Source organism: Hydra vulgaris, chromosome 07, assembly GCF_038396675.1.
Source record: "Hydra vulgaris chromosome 07, alternate assembly HydraT2T_AEP".
Classification (NCBI taxonomy): Eukaryota; Metazoa; Cnidaria; class Hydrozoa; order Anthoathecata; family Hydridae; genus Hydra; species Hydra vulgaris.
This window is the reverse complement of record NC_088926.1, coordinates 38,627,501-38,647,500: the sequence shown is the minus strand read 5'-3', so window position 1 is coordinate 38,647,500 and position 20,000 is coordinate 38,627,501. Positions and strand designations below refer to the sequence as shown.

At 26.5% G+C, this 20,000-nt stretch overlaps 1 protein-coding gene across 1 annotated transcript in view; it reads right to left on the bottom strand.

The window, feature by feature from the left end:
• Positions 1 to 12,893, bottom strand: part of LOC100212885 (phospholipid phosphatase 3) — a 30,818-nt gene extending 17,925 nt beyond the window's left edge. Inside the window, exons 1-4 of the mRNA XM_065801840.1 lie at positions 12,639 to 12,893; positions 12,233 to 12,345; positions 4,191 to 4,391; positions 3,785 to 4,019 (exon numbers count right to left, since the gene is read on the bottom strand). Coding sequence (XP_065657912.1) covers positions 3,785 to 4,019; positions 4,191 to 4,391; positions 12,233 to 12,345; positions 12,639 to 12,851 — 762 coding nt within the window. The 5' untranslated portion in view covers positions 12,852 to 12,893. The remainder of the gene's footprint in view (positions 1 to 3,784; positions 4,020 to 4,190; positions 4,392 to 12,232; positions 12,346 to 12,638) is intronic.
• Positions 12,894 to 20,000: the final 7,107 nt, after the last annotated feature.

Here is a 20,000-nt window from a genome sequence, read left to right as displayed (position 1 = left end):
TTTAAGAGTTAGTATACTAGTATTTTCCATAACAAAAAGGTTTAACTAATATCTGCTCAAAAATAATTGTCTAATATTACGTCACATAAATAAATTTAAGGGTTGCAAATAAATTAAAGAAATTGTGGAAAAGGGTTAAATTAAGGGATTACAATGGGAATTCAAAATCCTGAAATTATTTAATTAAAATAAATCATGATCGCTGATTATTAAAAGCTTTTTTTAATTATAACATTTTATCATAAAAATAATTTTTTTAAATCTTTTTTAAAAATAATTTTAATAAAAGTTTTATAATTAAGTTAAAAGCTAGTTTCGCTGACTAACAGATTATTTAATTGCTATGTAGCCATGACTACCAGATTACTTAATTGCTATTTTGGAATTTTGGCCTTGGAATTGGAATTAAAACTTAATTTGAAATCTCAAGTTTTTTTATCTGATCTCTGTGTGCAGTCAACATATTTTCAAATCGATAAAAAAAGATTTTGAAAAATTTACTCTTTTAAAAAGTTTTATTATAAAATTTATCTTTAAAAAAAGAAAAAAAATTTCTATTATTATTTAATAATCGAAAAAAAATTATTCTACTTAAATAGACAAAGTTGCCCTTACAAAAGAACTAATTAAACTTTTGTTTTTCAATTCAAAACTCTAAGTTACCATGCTGTAAAAAGTTATTTAAAAAACATGAAATGTTTTTCAAATAACTTGTTGTTTTAACAATTAACCAATTTACCCATTGATTTTTCTACATTCTCAAAACTATCATTTTTCTACTTTTTGCTTAAACATTTTACCTTTATTTGAAATCTATTGTTATCACATTTTAAGCAATAATATCAATGCTGAAAAAAAATCAGATCATTTTATAAGGAAATGCAATGCTAATTAGTTGACTCTAAGTTACATGTTGTTTCAAAACGTAGTTTAATAAGTTACATGCTGTTTCAAAACGTAGCGCTTATATATTTATATGCCTTTAAATCAAGCATATATGGAAAAATAAAACAAAGTTTTATTTTACCAACAAAGTTTTATTTTACCCAAAGTTTTAGAAGGAAAAACGAAACAAAGAAAAGAGTTTAAAAAAATAAAGAAAAAAAAAAAAAAACAAAGAAAGGAGAGTAGCTTCAACTTTTAGTTCTTCAATATTCATCTTCTTCAAAGTTCTTCAATATTCATCTTCTTATTATTTAATAGTTTATAAAACTTTAATATTTTAGATTTGTGAACTGTGAATTGATTGTTACTCAATAATGAAAAATAAAATTTTTTGATCTGTTAAAATATAATTATTTTAATTTAACAGATCAAAAAAGATTTAAAAATCAAAAATAAAATAAAAGTAGTAACAGACAAAAAATATTAATTTTTTTTAATATTTATTCGTCAATTTAGAAAAATATTTAAGATAAAATTAGTTAATAATCCTTTTTTTTTAAACAAATTCATTTTCATCAAGGTTGCAAGCTATTTAAGTTAGGAGTATTTATTAACGCTCTGTAAGTCTTTAACTTAATGTTAAAGACTTAAAGAAGCCTGAATTAAAAACTTAAAAAGAGCAAAAAAAACTAGACAAAAAAAGTTTTTTGAGCTACAGTAAAAGGATGCAAACATGCTGAACAACAAGTCATGTAAGATTGAGTTTTGGTTGATGGAATAAGTGATTATAGCACTAAAGAAAATTAAAACAATGTGACAGAGGCACAAATTTGGCAGCTAGAGTAGGTCAGTTCTAAATACTAGAATAGGAACATTTAAAACTGAAGAAAAAAGAAGGTTTCATCAGGCACAACAAGCTCCAAGCTCACAGAAGAGATATCAGATTCATGATGGACTAAGTGATTAAAAAGGATGTCTAACAGTGAATTAAACTGTTTCTTTAGGACAATAGGATTAGTGTGGTCATTAGATTTAAAAGATGAATTAAAGAAAAAACTATTTGTAGATAGTTCTGCCTTATCCTTGGGAAAGGTAATTAGATCCATGTATGAGAGATGTAAGAATGTTAGTCTGTATAAATGACATCTTTAAGACTTACTAAAAATCTCTAAAACCTACTTTTCGAAATTATAAAATAATGAAATTTCTAAGAGAAATAATAATGGGCTATAGGGCCAAACAACAACTTTTTTCATCAATTTCTGGCGATGATAAAAATGTTTGTTTTTGTATTTTGTCAAAGATTGTTTTTAAATTTTAAAATAAATTAAATGATTAAACATTTGGTATGGTAATTCATAAACATTTAATTATTTGTAATCAATTAATCATCAACTGGTTAAAATTAAACATCCATTGTGAAGATGAAGAGGAATATAAATGACAAAATTTGCAACAACAATGTAAAAGACAATGTAGCAATAATTTAAAGTGCAGTTTATGACTTTATTTATTTTAAAAAGCAGTTAGTGACAATTTAAAAAGCAGTTTGTCAATGTAGTGACAATTTATAGAGCAGTTTTAACTTTAAATTGCTTAACGAAGTATATATATATATATATATATATATATATATATATATATATATATATATATATATATATATATATATATATATATATATATATATGTATATATATATATATATATATATATATATTTCTGCTATATATATACACACATATATGCAGCTTATATATATATATATATATATATATATATATATATATATATATATATATATATAAGCTGCATATATGTGTGTATATATATAGCAGAAATGGGCAGCTTGCATACACCCACACTCCCCTAAGCTGGTTTACACAAGCTGTTTATGGTTTGCACAAAAATAAAAAATTAAGAAATTATCTTAATACATAAAATTACTACAAAAAAGAAAAATTGTTAGGAACTCTTAATGTTTTTTAAAGTTTGATATCATAATTGTGTAAATCACTTCTGAATAAAGTTATTTCAAAAAACTTTAAAATTGTTTACAATTAAAATTTTTATGTTTATATTATAAATAATTTTAATAAATAATTTAAATAAATAAAAAATGTTTATATAATAATTTTTTATATTTTTATATTATAAATATAAAATGGAAAATAAAATCTATTTAACAATTTTAAAGTAAATTATATAGGCTTATATTTTCACAATATATAAAACTTTTTTAAACCATTTCTACGTTTCTTTAACAACTTTAAACAGGTTTGACAACAATAAGTGGCATTTTAAAAAAAGGGACATATTTATGTTTTCATTTGTATTTTCTAAAATATTTGTCATCATAAATTTATTATAATTTTCATTAAACTCATTGCAAATTCATAGTTATGATATCAAACACCATTTGCAATAAAAAAAAAAAAATTTCAACCAAGTGGTACTTCCTGGTACACTTCAGGAAGCGGTACTTCCTGAGGCGTAGGGTGGATTTGAACCTCACCTTAAACTTTTTAATTGTGAGCAAAAAGTTTTAAAACTGGTCTACTACCACATCAAGTAATTTATTTCAACTTATATATGGTGATGCTCATTAGAGAAAACTGGGCAACCTATACAATACAAGATTAAACAACCATTCACAAGGGGTGAACAACAGGGAGCATTCAAAAGCTTACTAGTGATGAGAAAGAGGTCATGTTCAGTAGGGATATCAAACTTTAAACAAGAATAACAAAGAATCCTTAAGTTTAAGAATCTGTAGAAAAAGTATACACAACTTATATTCCTCCCCACTTTGAGTTTTAACTTCAGCACATAATATGCTATTTTGATATAATGTAACATTTAAACTACTTAAGACAAATAAACTTATAAAATAACTTACCGTATAGTAAGCCAATAAAGTGCCAATAATCAATCCAGCTAAAACATCTGACCAATGATGAAAATAATCTGAAATTCTAGTAAACGAGCATGCAAGCCCCAAACAAATCAATGTGAGTTGTGCAAATGGTTTCAGCAAATAAATTTGAGAAGTTACAATAACATATTCTATATACAGTGACAATAACACTGCAACAAAAATTGCATATGAAGAATGGCCAGACGGAAAAGATTTTCTACAAATAATCAAGTCTTTTAGTTAACAGGTAAATAAATAATATATAATTATAATCTACAGGTAAATAAATAATATCATAATAAAAACAGGTGATTTAAAATAAGTAATAATAATAATTAAAATTGCTTTTGCTTATTAAAAAAAAAAAAAAAAAATTCAAAGAACAAACCTGGCCTCAATAATTTTTTTAATGTCTCCAGTGCACACATCTGAAGTAATATACCCACTTGAACAATTAAACTTGCTATAATCTGGTTGACATACAGTTAAAAAATGTGGACGCAATCTACCAACCATAACTTTTCCAATATTGGTAATTATATTAACAATTAAAGCACCACATAAAATCAACCACAGACGTTTGATAAGTCTTGATAAAAAATTACAAAGTTTTTTTCATTCATAACAAATTATGAGCTACCAACTGTTTATATTTGTCTTTATAGAAATAAATAACAAACAATATGATACAATTAGAGGAATATAAGCAAATTTTATTCGCAGTAAACTTGGCAAATATGGAAAACATGAAGTTAATTATGTGTGTGACACAAAGGTATTTAATTTTCGAACGTTCTATGTTTTGAATTTTAAATGTTTTTGAATTTTTATTACAATAGTCATTAATAAATAGAATTTATTTGAAGCTTAACCAAATCGAACGTAGCTTTTGAGAGTTCAAAATTAGGAATTTTTATTGAAGTATTGGAAGTTTTGTTATTTTATGCCCTTATATGCAATTCAAAATAGAAGTTCTAGTTAAGCGAAATTTTTTGCCCAAGGGACCCTAAAAACACAGTTGGCGAATGGTCTGACTTAACCAAGGTACGACTTGATGATTTTATAGTAATTTGCTGATGATTTTATAGTTGATGATTTTATAGTAAGTCTTTTCAAGAAACGTGTTCAGTCGCACACCTAATATGACCACGCAAACATTTTTATTGATAACTTAGTCACTGTTTTTTGAATATATTGATAATTTGTGTGTTTTAAACAGGGTTGATAAAAATCACGATTTTTTTGAAAAAAATCAAAAAAATTGATTTTTTTGATTTAAATCAGATTTTTTTGATTTAAATCGCATTTTTTTGATTTAAATTACATTTTGGAAAAATAAACTTTTAATCACAGTTTTTAAAAATATAATGAAATCATAACTAAATTAATTTAAAACATTGAAAAATCATTTTTAATTTTGATTATTTACAAATTTTCAAAGATTCAATCAATAAAATTCATTGATTCTAATGCTTTTTGATTAAATAGTTTGAATAGGAAAATCGATTTGCCTGCTTTCTCAATTCCGAGTCTATTTCTAATGTTTGAATGCACAAGACCAAATGATGAAAATATTCTTTCAACTTCTGCAGATGAAGCAACAGCAGTAAGTAACTGTTCAACAACTTTCAGTAATACCTGATTCACACGATTCATATGAGATTTCCACCAATCACATGGCTTAATAGTTTGAACATTGTTATCATGGAACATAAACTTTTGAAATGGTGCTGCTTCTGCTTTAAAGTTGACCAAAAGTGGAAGAAAATCTGGATTCTTTGAAGCTGCAAAGTCCATTCCAATCTCTATTTCTTTATCAGTTAATTCTTTACCTCTGTATTTAGAATTAACAATATTAGCCAAGAAATGAGCTGGGGTCATTGCCTGTTGGATAAATTCTTCTTAGCATCTTGGCTAAGCTTAGGACTTAATTCCCTCTGAAGATTTTACCATATCACTACACTGTTACCAATAGTACTACTGTCCTGCTGCATCAGGTCTAATGCAACAGCAATTGGTTTAAGCATTTGTAACAGTTCTTCTGCACTTCGCTTTACACCAAGGTTATTTACAATATTTGTAATATTCTTATCAATTATTGTTCTGTTTTCTTCACAAATTGTTAACAGAATCGGCCATGATTTTAGATAGGATTCAAGACAATCAGCCAATGTGTTCCATCTAACATCTTGGGGCGTTATAAGTTGTAGCCCCACTTTTGCTTTATATGTAGCAGCAGCAAAATGGTTGTTTCTAAAATATTTAACAACTTGAACAATCTGCTCCTTGATGTTTGGAATTGCCAAGTCTTGGGCCAATAGATTGAGAATATGAGCTGAACATCCATATGTAATAACATTAACATCATCTCAAGTTTCCAATTGTTGTCTCATTTTCTACACATTTGCTGCGTTATCAGTTACCACACTGCGAACTTTACAATCAAAATGTTTTTCACATTTGTTGATAAAATTAACAGCAACATCAATCAAATAGTCAGAAGTATGTGAATGGCCAGAAGTATCAATTGTATCTGCAAGATAGATATCTGAGTTCATTGTTGTTACTGTTGCACAAACTATTGGTTCATTATGAAAATTGCTCCACCCATCAATACTTATGGTTACAGACTGATCGTGTAGCAAACCTAAACAGCTAGTTAAACTGTTCTTGTGAACAGTATCTAGTAGTTTTCCACCAATATCGATTTTATTTGGAGGGCTATATCCTGGGCGAAAAAAATGGATCATCTTGATAAACTCTGGATGGTCAATGGTAAAAGGGGAGTTAGTAGCATAAATCATTCTTGCTATCTGCTCATCAATAGCTTCTTTTTCAGATTTAGTGGTTTTAATAAGGTATGAATCCAGTTTACTTGTCACTATCTTGCCACTGCTTGGTCTTGCCACTGCCTTTTAATTTGAACACAAAAAACTTGTTTTATCTACAGCAGATTGACTAGATTCAGTTTTCTTAATAGAACATTGACTAGTTTGTAGTTCTTCAGTTATCTGGTTGATATTGGTGTCTTGACAAATAATGTTTTCGTCATCTTGAACATCTTTCAAAAAATTACATTTATCAGCACCTTTGTGGCTTCTCATTCGAGCAACCAAACCTTGCATTTGAACACCGCAGCTTTTGCATTTAGCTTTATTACCCTTTTTCCCGAATTCTGCAGGTATTTCTTCAAACCATGTCCAAACTCCATCTCTTTTTCTACCGGCACCAGACATTTTTATTTCTAGTTATATTATTTTTATTTTCAACTAAAAATAACAAGCAATTATAAATGAATAATGTAATTTAAAAAAATTTGAATATACTCTTATATAAAAGGAATATATTTATATTTATTATATAATTAGTAACAAAAAAAGAAATTAATGTAATTACTCAATAAGAAGAAAAAAAATTTATTAATATGAATAAAAATCTTACAATAAATTTAAAAATTTAATGATTTATATAACTAAAATATATTTTATAATGCATTATATTTTATAATGCATTATTTGACTATTATAACTTATAGTAGTTTATGCAGTATTGTATTTAGCTAGTGCAATTTACTTTAATTTGATTAATCAATAAATAATCATTAAAAATAATTAAAATAAAAAATCGATTTAAATCAACTGATTTAAAATAATTGATTTAAATCAAAACAACCCTGGTTTTAAAAATGCGCTGAAAAAACAAAACTATTTTAAAAAGAAAGTTAAAAATAAACAAATCATAAACTGAAAAGAGAAACAAACTTAACACATGATAAAATAAATGATTACCCATTAATTTAAAAGATTTAATATAATGATTAAAAAAAAACTATTTAATTAAAAATTTAATTTTCAATTAATAGTTTAAAGCTATTAATTTTTCCTTTTTGCCATATTGATGTAGTGCTTAGGTTGATTAACTGTTACATAGGCATTGAATGAGGGTTCAAATCCTGTTTAATTTACTTTGTAGACATTTGAAAAAGTTTCAAAATTTTAAATAGTAAAACTTTTATGTAATTTGGTTTGGATTAAATAACTTTGAAACTTCGATTTTTTTTAAACATTTTGTAGTGAAACACTTTTAAATTAAAAAAAAAAATCATATGTAAATTTTATGCCTTTTTTTTTTGTTCTTTTCTATTTTATTTTTTTTATCTTTTTTATTCATTTTAACATCCATTAAAATTTATATATTTTTAGTTTAGTTTCACTTTTTTTTTTCTTTTTGTTTTTCTTTCCAGCTTATAGTTTTTTTAGTTTTTTTTTAACCATGCCAACTTAAAACATGCAAGGAGTTGTAGCCAAATTGTAAAAACAAAGTATTATTAGCACAGTCATATGAAGCATGTGACCGTACAAATACTATTCATATTTTTTTACTACTACTTACTAGCAAGGTTTTTTTTTATATTAACATTTGTTTTTATTAAAAAAGCATTTCAAAAGAATTTTAATTTGAATGTTTTTTTATCCTATAGATTAGGTGAATTACCATTTATTATTACCAATTACCAAGATAAGTGAAAAAACATTTTAAATAAAGGTAGCTATTTTTAAGTATTGCCCAAGTGGTGTGATGTCCACAAAATATGTAAATATATATATATATATATTTTTTTTCCTTTTTCTTGAAAAATGGGTAGAAAACTCTTTGCTTTTGGTGAACTTAAACCATGCTCTTGCATTACTTTTTACTGTGAAGAGGAATATTTTTAATCAAAATTTTTATTCTGATGAATGTTTGTGAGTTAAAAAAGGAAGCAGTGAACTATAGGATTAAATAAAATATTTGTTAGTTGTTAACTTTCAAAACTATTTCCTATGTTAAAACCAACTAAATAATCTCAATAAATTCTTTGTATAAATTGATTATTATCAAATTTATTCTAATGTTTTTTCTTATGTCTTGAAAAAACTTGCATGTAAAAAAAAAGAAAAACTATACATTAAAGATATATATTTTAGGAAAGGTCAGGTTATCCAGCAACTGGTAACATGTAACCCAGTACAACCTGCTTCATGTCCTGCCTCTTTGTAGGATATGCTTTTTTAGGCAAAGGCTAGGAGAAGCCAACTCCGACTTAAAACATCCCCTCCTTAGGGTTCTTGGTTGAGTAAACGCTAGAGATGGTGTCTCGATAAAAATACTTATCTAAGGCAGATGTTAAATGCATCTGGCTACTGTCTTGTAGAAGGCCTCTTAGGCAAAGACTTAAGGGATAAACAGATTCTATCTGTTTACCCCTTAAGTTTCTGCCTAGGAGGCCTTGCACCCCTTCTTTATCTATTAAGCTAGCACAGATGTATTTTTAATACATGGTTTCCAGTTTAGGACGTTGAATGCTGGATTTTCTTGACTCATTGCATGGGTTTTGCTTGTTCTCGTAAAATTTAACCAATTTGTCAGGAAACTAGGTTTGAATCCATAGACTATTCTTTTATGTGCTTTCGTTTAGCACCACTTCACTCAATTGTCTTTCTCTTTGTTCTATATCGCTCTCCTTCATGTCAAGACTGCACTTATTTTGATGTTATTTCATATCAAATTGACTAAGCCCTCTCTCTTTATCCATCAGTCAATATTGTTGTTGGTGGTGACTTTAATGCTCATCACACTGAATAGCTTGGCTCTAGTGTCAGTGACTCTGCAGGCAATAAAGCCAACAACTTTTGCCTTTCTCAATGTTCGCTAAGAACTTTTCATCAATATCATCTCTTGATTTTACTAGTTGCGTTCTACCTGAAATAACTGTCAAACATGTTGATCCATTGCTTGACATTTGTATCACTCCAGCATCTGTATCTAAAGTGATTTCCTGCTTAGACTCTTCTACAGCTTGTGGCCCGGATAACATACCTGTTATAATCTTGCAGAAGTGTTCTCCGGAGCTGTCGTCTATACATTCAAAACTATTTAACAAGTGCTTACCAGAGTCTTGTTTCCCAGCCTGCGGGAAAGTGGTATCTGTTAACCCTATTTTAAAAAATTCTGGAGAACGATCTGATTCGTCTAACAACCATTCCATTAGTCTTCTTCCTATCATAAGCAAGGCTTTTGAACCTTTAATTAGCAAACACTTAATCTCTTATCTTGAATCTAATAACTTACTTTCTAATCATCAATATGGATTTTGATCTTCTCGTTCTACAGCTGATTTGCTAACAGTAATAACCGATAGGTTTTATTGTGCATTCGATAAAGGTGGAGAGGTTAAGGTTATTGCTCTTGACATTTCTAAAACTTTTGATAAAGTTTGGCATGCTGGTCTTCTCTATAAACTTTCTTCTTATGGTATATCTTGTAATACCTTCAAGATTATTGAGTTCTTCCTTTTCAATCGTAGTATAAAAGTATTTCTTGATGGACAGCACTCTTCTTCTTATTCTGTAACTTCAGGGGTTCCTCAAAGTTCAATCCTTGACCCTATACTCTTTTTAAATTAAATTAACAATCTTCCAGATATTCTCAAATCTAAGGTGGAATTGTTCAGATGATACTAGCATTTATTCTTGTCGTGATAAGAAGCCAACACTCTCTGATCGCTTGGAGGATGTATTTGAGCTTGAAAAGGTCTCACTTCTGCTACAGCATGGGGCTCACAGTGGCTGGTGAACTTTAATTCAGATAAAACTCAATTTTTTTCAGCCAATCGTTATTGGAATAATTTAGATCTTCCTATATTTATGAACAGTAATGTACTCGATGAGTCATCTACCCTTCATCTTCTAGGATTAACTCTTACTTCCGAACTTTCTTGGAAACTGTATATCAAATCCATTGCAAAATTAGCATCTGCTAAAGTTGCATCTCTTTATCGAGCTTGACACTTTCTTACTGTGGATTCTATTCTCAATCTATATAAATCTCAAATCCGACCTTGTATGGAATACTGTTGCTGTATCAGGGGTGGATCTTCTAATAATGCCCTTTCTCTTTCAGACAGGGTGCAAAAACACATTGTAAACATAGTTAGACCTGCTCTTGCAGTTAACCTCCAACCATTATAACATCATCAAAATATTGCTTCTCTTGCTCTTTTCTACAATTACTATAAAGGGCACTACTCTAAAGAGCTAGTGTCTCTTCCACCATCTACTAAATATTTATTCTCCTGTAACTCGTCATTCAATTAAGTATCATCCTTTTTCTGTGACTGTTCTTAAGTGCTCCAAAAACTCTTATTCCTATAGTTTTTTTCCTCGAACAATAGTTCTTTGGAATTGGCTCCCTTAATCTTGCTTTCCTGATTCATATAATTTGCAATCTTTTAAGTCAACTGTCAATCGTTATCTTGCTCTACAATCTCCATCTTTACTCTTCCAGTAACTTCCAACTCTAATAGTGGTTGCTTGCAGCCCTTTTGGAAGCAAAGATGTTAAAAAAAAGAGCATGTTGTGCATCCAGTAGCAAGTAACAAATCTTAATAGGCATGTTATTAGTATAAGCAATTGACAGATTTTTATGAAATTGGCTTCTCTGGTGATCAAGGCAAGCATCAGATTGTTTAAAAACATGATTCTAATGATCGTGATTCTAAATAAACATTGAAATTTGTGGGCAACAACAAAAAATTAATTATACAGTTGGGATCTGCAATTGATTTTTAGATCAAATAATGCTAGTACAACATATGGTAATTAACTCTGGATTACTATAGCATAAATAGTGCTTATGTCATGATAAGCCACTACATGAATTGCTTACCTTTCATCTGGATGGATGAAAGATAAGCATTTTGAGCAGTGGCTGATTACTGTGTACCTCCACAAATAATTCTAGATTCTCACCTAAAAGACATTGAAATATTTCCAAAATAAAATTCTTTTCATAGAATGACAAAAATTATAAACATAAATATAAGATTGATTTATTGTTTGAGTTATGATTTATTGTTTATATTTAAAATATAAATATATAACAAATACTAAGTAGTTGCAAATATAAATAGCTAATAAACAATAAGAGGTAATAGAAAATACTTTTTTTTACAGTAATAAAAAGTTATAGACTTTTTATTACAATACAACTTGATAAGATAACAACTTGATTGTCATGAGAGGTTATGTTTAAACTTGATTGTCAAAAGAGGTTATGTTTAAACTTGATGTCATGAGGTCATGTTTAAACATACATAACTAATACAACCCTCGGAATTAGGGTTGGCATTCGGCAATGCCGACCTAACTGCCGACCTTAAAATGTTTGAGGTCGGTAATTTTTGCCAACCTCTTTTTTATGTTTTATGGTAAGACCTTTGTATCAAATTTTTTTTGCTGACCTGATGCCAACCTTTAAAAGATTGAGGTCGGCAAATTATTGCCGACCTCATTTTTCCTAATTTCGAGGGTTGCTAATAAGTTGCTTAACATAAACACGAAACCATAGAAATAATGTGACCATAAAAACTCATATTTATAAAAATTTTACCTTGAAATCCAGTTGCTTATCTTAAAGCAGCACAAAGTTGTTTCAATAACATCCTCACATGTTGCATTTTTCTTTTTCCAATAGATAAAGTTAATAAAATCAATAAGACATACCTAAAAATGTCTGTTGTACTGTTATATGAATATACTCATCAATTATAAAACTTGTTTTTAAAGATGATTTATTATCAAAGTTAATTTAAAAATGTATACAATTCTTTATAAATCAAATTTTTATCAAGTGAGTTATTTTGACTTATTGACTATTTGAATAAAAAATCCCAACTAAGACTCGCATAAAAATAAGAGTATTTTTATGTTATTGGAAGATATTTCTTTATAAAGAATATTTCTAACCTTAAATAAATTTTCAATTATTAAAATTTTAAACCAGTTTAAAAACTTACCACAAAAACTATTAAAAATGTCGAAACAAGAAGTAGAACAGAAAATGGAATTGTTTCTTGAGATACATATGGCTTTTTAATTGATTCATCATCACAGAAAAATCCTTGTTTAAATGATGGTAAAACTTTGCCAAAAATATAGAAAATCACTGATAAAGAAATGATTACTAACCAATTTGAAGTTCTACGACCAATGGATAATAAATTTGCCATTTAGAAAAATATTTTTTAATTATAATTATAAAACTAAATGAAAAACATGCATTAAAAACCATTAGTTATGACAAGGCAAGTAGCAAAACAAATACTAAACTTTAGTTAACATGTTTCTGCAATAAAAAAAAAGTCAATTTTTTGATTACAGAATCATCTTAAATAAGTGTCACTAAAGTTCCGTATTTGTTTGTGTGTCATGTTAACAAGAATTATGTATTTTATAAATAATATGAATTAGATTAATTAATAATAAAAAACTTTATATAAATATACTTTCTTTTTGAAAATAATATAGTAAATGCATAATTTTCTTTTTTGAAAATAATACACAGTTGACACTAACAAAATAATGTTTGATTTTAAATTAGTTTTATATTTTATAAAATGAATACTGTATGAAACAATAAATAAACAAATAAAATAATAAATAAATATGGAAAGGTAATAATTTTAATTTTAAACACGTTTAAAATTAAACGTACTTTATCAAAATTTGTTAATTTTAAACACGTTTAAAAATAAACATGTTTTATTGCCTGTATGAATGGGTAATAAAAAAACACAAAGATTGTTTGAAATTTTTTTTTCTATTTTAAATTCTTTTTTCTAAAAATATTGAAAGTTTACTTTTCATAAAAATATTGAAATAAACAGAAGTTAAAATGTTAGAAAAATTACTTTTATAGGATTGTAAAATGTTAAATTTTTTCAAATTTAATGACACAAAAGTATTTAATTCAAAATAATTCAGAAATAGATTATTATATTTAAGTGGAAAAATGCCTTTAAATTGCATATACCATAATTGATTGGAAATGAATTAAAATTTTTTAAAAAATCAGTTAATAAAGTTAAATTGTACTAAAAAAAAGTTCACTAAATAAACAAACAGACTTCATTGCAATACAAAAAAAATAAGTCACTTTGTTTTTCTACCAACATTTTTGCATTAAATAAAAATCGAAAAAATCAATTTTATTATATATATATATATATATATATATATATATATATATATATATATATATATATATATATAAATATATATATATATATATATATATATATATATATATATATATATATATATATATATATATATATATATATATATATATATATATATATAGATTGTTGCATTTGGGAAGCATGGAAGGAAAAAAATAATTCTTACGCCAACATATACGTCACTTTTAGTTACTTTCGACGTTCGTCCAACATTTGCGTGTTGGACGAAAGTCAAAACCATTAATTTAATTACAAATTAATTGTTTTTTAAAAAAACCGATAAAACGCAAATTTAATTAACCAGAATGTTTTTAAAAACATTCTGAATGTTTTTAACAATATAAACAATGTTTTTATTTTTATTTTTTTTACTGTAAATCATGCGCAGAGTGTTGCTACATCGACTATCTTATAGCCTGACTCGCAACAAAGTGCTGCTACATCGACTGACAAATAGCCTGACTCGCAACGGAGTGCTGCTATATCGGCTGAAAAATAGCCTGACTTGCAACAGAGTGCTGCTTCATCTACTATCTTTTAGCCTGACTTGCAAGGGAGTGCTGCTACATCGACTGAGGGTTTGGTTGGGGCAGGCAGTCTATCAATTAATAAAAAAAAATTCCGGTCTTGCATTTTAATTTTTACTTTTTGTCAACAAAATATTTAAAAAAAAAAAATATATATATATATATATATATATATATATATATATATATATATTTATCAAATATATATATATATACTTATCAAAAATATATATATATATATAGATATATACATATATATATTTATAAATATATATATATATATATAAATATATGTATATTTATATATATATATATATATATATATACAATGAATTTTATAATACATATCCATCCAGTTGGCGTGACTCACTTCGCTTGTTTTAAAATTAACCATCTTGAATTGGGGGAAAACAAACTAAAAAACCAGTAGCGATTTGTTGAGTTAATTTTCTTTTTAAATGCCAAAAGTTTGTTGGGCAGTATGTTGCACTAACAGTATAAAAAAAATAAAGAACTTAAGTCTTCCTAAAGACAAACTACTTCAAAGAAAGTGGTTGAATACGATAATCATGCTGTAGATAGTAGTGCATTTAGCAAGTAATGGTCTCCTAAATATTCTAATGTTTTTATGTTTGTTCGGCACACTTTATCATTGATGGGTTACTTTTAATTTACATCTTAATTGAGTAGTGGTGAATAAATATCAAAATATCAGTAATATATATCAATATACTTTTTATAGCCTAAAATAATCAATATAATATGTAAACACCAATGTAAAGCATCATTTTATTTGAAGAGAGAGATTTAAAAGTATGAAAATATAAAGTAAAATCACATAAAAGACATTTTTCTGCAGTTTTTTTTTTGATTAACTTTCAAAGTAATTGTTGGACATTAAGTTATTGTTAAATAACTTTTTTTTTTCTAAACACCTGTATTAAAAAGAATAGTCGCTTTCCCCCAATTTAATATAGTTACTTTTGATTTTGCATTATAGTCACATGATTTGGACTGGATATAACTAACTTATTATATATATATATATATATATATATATATATATATATATATATATATATATATATATATATATATATATATATATATATATATATATATATATATATATATATATTATATATATATATATATATATATATATATATTTATATATATATATATATATATATATATATTTATATATATATATATATATATATATATTTATATATATATATATATATATATATATATATATATATATATATTTATATATATACAGTATTGTGCAAATTAGTTCGGACAGTGGCAAAATTGGAATAATTTTCACAATAAGCCCAACTTTTAGCTATGATACTAAAGATTCTCTTGTTTTTTCAGATAAATAAGTTTTTTACTGTAGTCTAGTGGTGTCTGGCAACTCTTTGCTGCCGGGAAGACATTCTAGCAAACGCATCAGTGGCTTCAGTGCTACTCCAGGCTTTGTGCAGAAAGGTTGTGACGGAGGTTGTGACAGATTATTTACCTCGTATTCACAATGGACATCACTCCCAAGAAACATGCAAGCATTATAGCTCTTAAAGAACATGCTGGTTTGAGCATTAGACAGATTTCTAAGAAAATGAAGGTGGCCAAGTCAACTGTTGGTGACATCTTGAAAAGAAAAAAAGACACTGGTGAACCTTCAACACTGCGACAAGGAAGAAGTGGAAGAAAACGCAAGACAACACCTCGCGATGATACAGTTATCATCAGAGAAAGTATAAAGAATCCTAAGAAAACAAGTGCAGACCTTCAGAGAGATTTGTCCACATCAGGCGTAAATATTTCTTCTTCAACTGTCCGACGGAGGCTCCTTGAAGTTGGCAGATTTGCCAGAAGACCTCTAAAGAAACAGTTATTGACATCGGTTATGAAGAGAAAACGTCTTCAATGGGCACATAGGTATTCTCAATGAACAGCAGACGACTGGAAAAAAGTAGTATTCTCCGACGAATCGCATTTTGAAGTCCATGGCTACAGGTCAAAGTTTGTGAGACGAAGCAAAGGTGAACCGCTTCGGTCAGGACATATTCAACAAGCACCCAAACATCTGCCTAAGAAGATGTTTTGGGGTAGTTTTAGTGCTAAAGGCCTTGGACGACTCATTAACGTAGAGGGAATGATGAATAGTGATAAATACAAGGCTATTTTGGAGACTCATTTGCTTCCTAGTATGACAAGGGACTTTCCTGATGGAGATGGCATTTTTCAACAGGATCACGCACCATGCCATACTTCACGTAAAATGCGCACATTCTTTGAAGAAAGTGGACTGGAGATTTTAGGCTGGCCTGGAAATTCTCCAGACATCAATCCCATTGAAAACTTATGGGCTATAATCAAACAAAGACTCCTGAAAGACTGTTCAACAATGGCAAAGCTAATTAGTGCTGTAATTAGGACCTGGTATCATGATGAGCAAGTGACTAAAATGTGTTCAACTTTGGTCGAATCCATGCCAAATCGTGTTCAAATGCTTGTAAAAGCAAAAGAAGGTCATATCTCCTATTAATTATATCAGATTTTGTACCATTGGCATGTTTTTTTTGAATAAAACTTCAATGTGGCAAATAATTGTGTTATTTCAACCACTGTCCGAACTAATTTGTATATATATGTGTATATATATATATATATATATATATATATATATATATATATATATATATATATATATATATATATATATATATATATACATATATATATATATATATATATATATATATATATATATATATATATCAGGCTTGCGCAGAAAAGGTGTGCGATCGAGCGCTATTGCTGACCACGCAAATGATTTTATTATTTGAAAACTTGACCACAACTGTTAAGATGGTTTTTAAACATTTCAGAAATACGCTGAAAAAAAGAAATGCTAGCTAAACTTAAATTAGGAAGAAAATTAAAAAAAAAATAAAATAATGAAAAAAGAAATTCCTTACAAAAAAGAAAATATATAAGCACTAAATAAAAATAAAAAAACTCAAAGCGAAAATTACTTTTTGTTGCGTATTAATTGAGTCTAAAATAAATTACTTATAATTTTTCTTTTGAAAAGTTCCATTAAAGTTACGCAAATTGCTTTTACAAATTATTTCTAATGATTGTTTAATGAATTAACAATTTCTATTTAAATTACTAAAAAGTGTTACATATATTATTTTTAAATTGTATAAATATTTTTTTTTTTCAAAATGTTGAAAAAAATTTTTTTTTGTTTTTAAATACTGTAGCCTTTTTAAAATAATACTTTTTAATCATTTCATGCTCTAATTAGTTAGTCAAGTTAAAAAAAAAAATTTTCAAACATTTCTTTTTTAAAATAGAGAAAAAAAAAGCAATTGAATCATTCCATTGCAACAGAAGATTTAACTTATTCATGATATTATTAACAATATATTAGAAAAATTATCTTTCAAAAGATTTTTAGAAAGACATGGAAGAGTAGTTTCAAACAAATTATTGTATTTAAATTCATCATTAAAAAAAACGACTACAAAAAAAAATTTGAATATAACATTTTTTGTTAATTTACACAAAATACGTTTATTTTAAACTCACTATAATTCTTTATTTTTATAGCATTTAAATTATTAAAACATTAAAACCATCACGGTCAAATTGTAAAGAAAAAATATAATAAGCATGGTCAGTTATATCGTGCGATTGCACGCCATTAATGTCCAAGCCTCTATAAATATATATATACATATAAATAAAATGATTTTAATAAAAAAGGCAGCGTATAACTATTTTTTTAAATATATTTTAGATATAATAATATATTTATAAAAATATATTTAAAAAAATAGTTATACGCTGCCTTATTTTATTAAAATCAATTTATTTATATACATATCGTATAACAAGATATGACTTTTATAGAATATATACATATATATATACATATATATATATGTACATATATATATATTAGGGTGTCCCAAAAAACAAAATTTTTGAAAAATATATGCAGAGACCCCCTTAATGTCTTAAGGAGTCCCTCAAGACCATTGAATATCTTATTTTGAAAATATGAGTCCCTAATATTTTCAAAATAAAAGTTTTTTAAAAGTATGTCAACCTGGTACTCAAATGAACCAAAATTATATAAAAATTTCAAAAATAATATTTAATTTAGAAAAATTTTAACTTATTTATCAAAACTGTCATAAAAATACATAAAAATGCATTTTTTTGTTTTTTGTTAAAAAACCTAATTTTTCATGTAATAAAACCAAAAATAACAATTCAATATTTGAAATCTATATTATTTTTGAAATTTTTATATAATTTCGCGTCATTTGAGTACCAGGTTGACATATTTTTGAAAATTTTTTTTTTGAAAATATTAGGGACAATTAAATATTCGAGGGTCTTGAGGGACCCCTTAAAATATATTTTATTCAAAAAAATTTTAAATCTAGTGTTTTTATGTTAGATAGAACACATTAAGGGGGTCTCTGCATATATTTTTCAAAAATGTTGTTTTTTGGGACACCCTAATATATATATATATATATATATATATATATATATATATATATATATATATATACAGAGTTGTTACGACATAATATGTCTGGCAGATCTGTCGACATATATTTACAGACATATTTTCTGCCGACATAAAATATGTCAGACAAATTATCTATCGACATATTTTGACATAATTTTATGTCTGAATTATTATCTGCTGACATAAAATATGTCAGACATATTTTCTATCGACATATTTTGACATAATTTTATGTCTGAAATATTTTCTGCTGACATAAAATATGTCAGACATATTTTCGATCGACATATTTTGACATATTTTTATGTCTGAATTATTTTCTGCTGACATAAAATATGTCAGACATAATTTCTATTGACATATTTTGACATAATTTTATGTCTGAATTATTTTCTGCTGACATAAAATATGTCAGACATATTTTCTGTCGACATATTTTGACATAATTTTATGTCTGAATTATTTTCTGCTGACATAAAATATGTAAAATATATTTTTTATGGACACATTTTGACATAATTTTATATCTGAATTATTTGCTGTTTGATATTCTTGAAGAAAAAATCAATCTAACAAATTTATTGCGCATTTCAACTTAATTTACAGAGTTAAGTAAAAATAGTTTAACAAATTTGTTGCTTTTTTTCAATCAATTATAATTGAAGGGTAACAAAAAAAAAATTTTTTTCTGGTGCCAAGCAAACAATTAGTTTTTTGGATTGCATTTCACATTTTGATTTCAAATATGCAACTCATTTTTTACCATCACGTCAAGTTGTAAAGATATTTGGGTTCAGATCTTAAATATTTGGGGTAAAGTTCCTAATATTGTCAAAAAAAAAGTTGTTCAAAAGTATGTCAACTTGGGTCTCAAAAAAAGCGTATTTTAGAAGATAGTATAGAGATTTTAGAAAACATAAAAATTTCTCTATAAAATTTTTTGGCAAAAAAATTATTTGAAAAAAACTCTTAAAAAAATGTCAACAAAATGTTTTTCAGCAATAATACAAAAAATACTTATTTTTATTACAAACGAATAACATC